This window comes from Buceros rhinoceros, unplaced genomic scaffold, assembly GCF_000710305.1.
Source record: "Buceros rhinoceros silvestris isolate BGI_N320 unplaced genomic scaffold, ASM71030v1 scaffold11484, whole genome shotgun sequence".
NCBI lineage: Eukaryota > Metazoa > Chordata > Aves > Bucerotiformes > Bucerotidae > Buceros > Buceros rhinoceros.
Genome location: NW_010410054.1, coordinates 23053 through 27282, shown reverse-complemented (window position 1 = coordinate 27282; position 4230 = coordinate 23053). Strand labels below are relative to the sequence as shown.

Here is a 4230-nt window from a genome sequence, read left to right as displayed (position 1 = left end):
GGGAAAGAATCGGTGTTTCAGATTCAGCTGATGTTGGTGGCAAAGGCTCACCTACTCGCTGTCTCTGCATCCCTACCTGCATCACTCTGCTGGAAGTAATCACGGGCATCAGCTATCGTGCAGCTTAATGCAGATAAGATTAGTGCTTAGAGTCTGCCCAGTTCCTCCGAAGTGTAGGTGCTGGCAGCCTTGTACCCGGGTAATCTGTGGTTAGCAGAGCATGCAAACAGAAGTCTGTCTGTCGCTTCCTCTTCTTCTTTTTTTTTTTTTTTCACCTGCATTATTAGTCTGCAGTATTTATGTATGGCAGCTGCTAATAACATCCTGAAGGGAGATCAGTGTCAATGGGGAAAGGCTGTACCTTTATGCTTCCTTTCGTCATCAGAAAATATATTACACCCCCCACCCCCCTCCCATCCCCCGTAAACATGCTGGCAGCTCCTAAGTTGCATTTGGAATTTCCAGCCTCCTGATTTAGGCTGTGTTTAAAAACAAACAAAGTTTAAGGTTATTAAACAGTAGGAGAAGTATCCAACATCTGGAGAGGGAACATTGAGCTGAGAGTGTTAAGAAACTGTAAGTCCTGTTATTGTCTCATCAGTTAACAGGGATGTGAAGTAGCCAGTGACGACTGCTGCAGCAGCAGCACGTCCGTGTGGTTATTTCCCAGTACCATAGCTATAGAGGGGGATGCAAGGCACGAGGAGCAGAGAAAAATCCGGTTTGCAAGAGCTAAAAAATACATACGGAAGCAAACAACAAATTGCATTTGGCAGCTGACATAGCAGTTAGAATCCAGAAGTAGTGCGGGAAGGTTTTATACTTGCACCAAATGACTGGCTGGAGAAGCGTAGAGGGGGAATGCACGTTACAGATTACACGGTGTACCAAGAAATTATTCAGAAAGTACGTGTCAAAACGGCAGCTACCCTTAATCCTGCAAGTAGTTATTTCTATTCTTTCTCTGTGAAAATGCAGCCGATGGGATATTGGTGCATTTGTTCAGAGGGATTGCTTGTAAAAGGGAGCACTAGGAAAATGTACTGCTGCAAGTGTGCATTGCAAAGACAAGTAGTAGTTGGAGATTGTGGATTTGTCGTGCCCAAAAAAACCAATAATGCTGTTCTGTGTGGTTGTGTTGACAGTGCTGTCTCCAAATAAGAAATGAGATGTAATGCATCCTGCAGTCCATGCATGCCTCCTCTTGCAAATCACGCATCATTCCTCTCTGGAAACCTTTAAGTCCTAAAATCCGGGAAAAGAGAATAAAAACATTATCATGGACCTGAGGGATTTTTACCTGTTGACCGCTTTGATTGCCTGTTTAAGGCTGGATTCTGCTATAGCTCAAGAACTTATTTACACTATTAGAGAGGAGCTGCCTGAAAATGTACCCATAGGGAACATACCAAAGGACCTGAACATTTCTCACATCAATGCTGCCACGGGGACCAGTGCCAGCCTTGTCTACAGACTGGTGTCTAAAGCAGGGGATGCCCCTCTGGTCAAAGTGTCTAGTAACACCGGGGAAATCTTTACGACATCTAACAGAATAGACAGAGAAAAACTATGTGCTGGAGCTTCCTATGCAGAAGAAAATGAGTGTTTCTTTGAACTTGAAGTGGTGATTCTCCCCAATGACTTTTTTAGGCTGATCAAAATAAAAATCATTGTAAAGGATACTAATGACAATGCACCTATGTTTCCATCCCCTGTCATCAATATCTCCATCCCAGAAAACACTCTGATCAACAGTCGCTTTCCAATCCCATCAGCAACAGATCCTGACACAGGTTTCAACGGTGTGCAGCACTACGAGTTGTTAAATGGGCAGAGTGTCTTTGGGCTGGATATTGTAGAAACTCCAGAAGGAGAGAAATGGCCTCAGCTGATTGTGCAGCAGAACTTGGACAGAGAGCAAAAGGACACCTACGTGATGAAAATCAAAGTGGAGGATGGAGGTACCCCCCAGAAATCCAGCACAGCCATCCTGCAAGTCACAGTAAGTGATGTCAATGATAACAGGCCAGTGTTTAAAGAGAGTCAAGTAGAGGTTCACATACCAGAGAATGCCCCTGTAGGCACTTCTGTAATTCAGCTTCATGCTACAGATGCAGACATAGGAAGCAATGCAGAAATCAGATATATTTTTGGTGCCCAAGTCGCCCCTGCAACTAAAAGATTTTTTGCTTTAAACAACACCACAGGGCTGATCACAGTTCAGAGGTCCTTAGATCGAGAAGAGACTGCTATTCACAAAGTGACAGTGCTGGCTAGTGATGGTAGCTCTACACCAGCCCGGGCAACCGTCACCATCAATGTCACTGATGTAAACGATAACCCTCCTAACATAGACCTCAGGTACATAATAAGTCCCATCAACGGCACAGTGTACTTATCTGAGAAAGATCCTGTCAATACAAAGATTGCCCTAATTACAGTTTCAGATAAGGACACTGATGTGAACGGCAAAGTGATCTGTTTCATTGAGAGAGAGGTCCCCTTCCACTTGAAAGCGGTTTATGACAACCAGTATTTGCTAGAGACCTCTTCCTTGTTGGACTATGAGGGCACCAAAGAATTCAGCTTTAAAATTGTTGCTTCTGATTCTGGTAAGCCCAGTTTGAACCAGACTGCCCTGGTAAGAGTTAAACTGGAGGATGAAAATGACAACCCTCCGATTTTCAGCCAGCCTGTAATTGAGCTGTCAGTTTCTGAAAACAACCGGCGTGGTCTATACTTAACAACTATTAGTGCCACAGATGAAGACAGTGGGAAAAATGCAGACATTGTTTACCAGCTTGGCCCTAATGCCTCCTTTTTTGATCTGGATCGAAAGACAGGAGTTTTGACAGCCTCCAGAGTTTTTGACAGAGAAGAACAGGAACGTTTCATTTTCACGGTTACAGCCCGAGACAATGGCACACCTCCTCTGCAGAGTCAAGCAGCTGTAATTGTTACTGTGTTGGACGAAAATGACAACAGTCCCAAATTTACTCATAATCACTTCCAGTTTTTCGTATCAGAGAACTTACCAAAATATAGCACGGTGGGGGTGATCACAGTGACTGATGCGGACGCCGGGGAAAATAAAGCAGTGACCCTTTCTATCCTGAATGACAATGAGAACTTTGTACTAGATCCATACTCTGGAGTTATAAAGTCTAATGTTTCTTTTGATCGAGAACAGCAGAGCTCCTACACCTTTGACGTAAAGGCAGTGGATGGAGGGCAACCTCCTCGCTCTTCTACAGCGAAAGTAACCATAAATGTCATGGATGTTAACGATAACAGCCCTGTTGTCATCTACCCACCTTCTAATACTTCTTTTAAACTAGTGCCACTCTCAGCAATTCCGGGATCGGTGGTAGCTGAAGTCTTTGCTGTGGATATAGACACTGGTATGAATGCTGAGCTTAAGTACACCATTGTAAGTGGAAATAACAAGGGTTTGTTTCGGATTGATCCAGTGACAGGTAATATCACTCTGGAAGAAAAACCAACTCCTAATGATGTGGGACTGCATCGCTTAGTTGTCAACATAAGTGATCTGGGTTATCCCAAATCCCTGCATACTCTTGTGCTTGTATTTTTGTACGTAAATGATACTGCTGGAAATGCCTCTTATATTTATGACCTGATACGCAGGACTATGGAAACGCCTTTGGACCGGAACATAGGGGACAGTAGCCAACCCTACCAAAATGAGGACTATCTCACGATCATGATTGCTATTGTGGCGGGTGCCATGGTTGTCATAGTTGTGATATTTGTCACTGTTCTCGTTCGCTGTCGACATGCATCCAGATTCAAAGCCGCCCAGAGGAGCAAGCAAGGTGCTGAGTGGATGTCTCCCAATCAGGAGAACAAGCAAAACAAGAAAAAGAAAAGGAAGAAAAGGAAATCTCCGAAGAGCTCTCTTTTGAACTTTGTGACCATTGAGGAGTCCAAACCTGATGATGCAGTTCATGAACCTATCAACGGGACAATAAGCCTTCCAGCAGAGCTGGAGGAGCAAAGTATAGGAAGATTCGATTGGGGCACAGCACCACCAACAACCTTTAAGCCTAACAGTCCTGATCTTGCCAAGCATTACAAGTCTGCCTCTCCGCAGTCTGCTTTTCATCTCAAACCTGACACTCCAGTTTCAGTGAAAAAGCACCATGTGATTCAGGAACTGCCATTGGACAACACCTTTGTTGGTGGTTGTGACACCCTTTCCAAACGCTC

General features: G+C 44.3%; 1 protein-coding gene across 1 annotated transcript in view; it reads left to right on the top strand.

The window, feature by feature from the left end:
* PCDH9 (protocadherin 9) overlaps positions 1-4230 on the top strand; it is a 4720-nt gene that overhangs the window by 244 nt on the left and 246 nt on the right. The window contains exon 2 of the mRNA XM_010135460.1: positions 1146-4230. Within this exon, the coding sequence (XP_010133762.1) occupies positions 1280-4230 (2951 nt within the window). The 5' untranslated portion in view covers positions 1146-1279. The remainder of the gene's footprint in view (positions 1-1145) is intronic.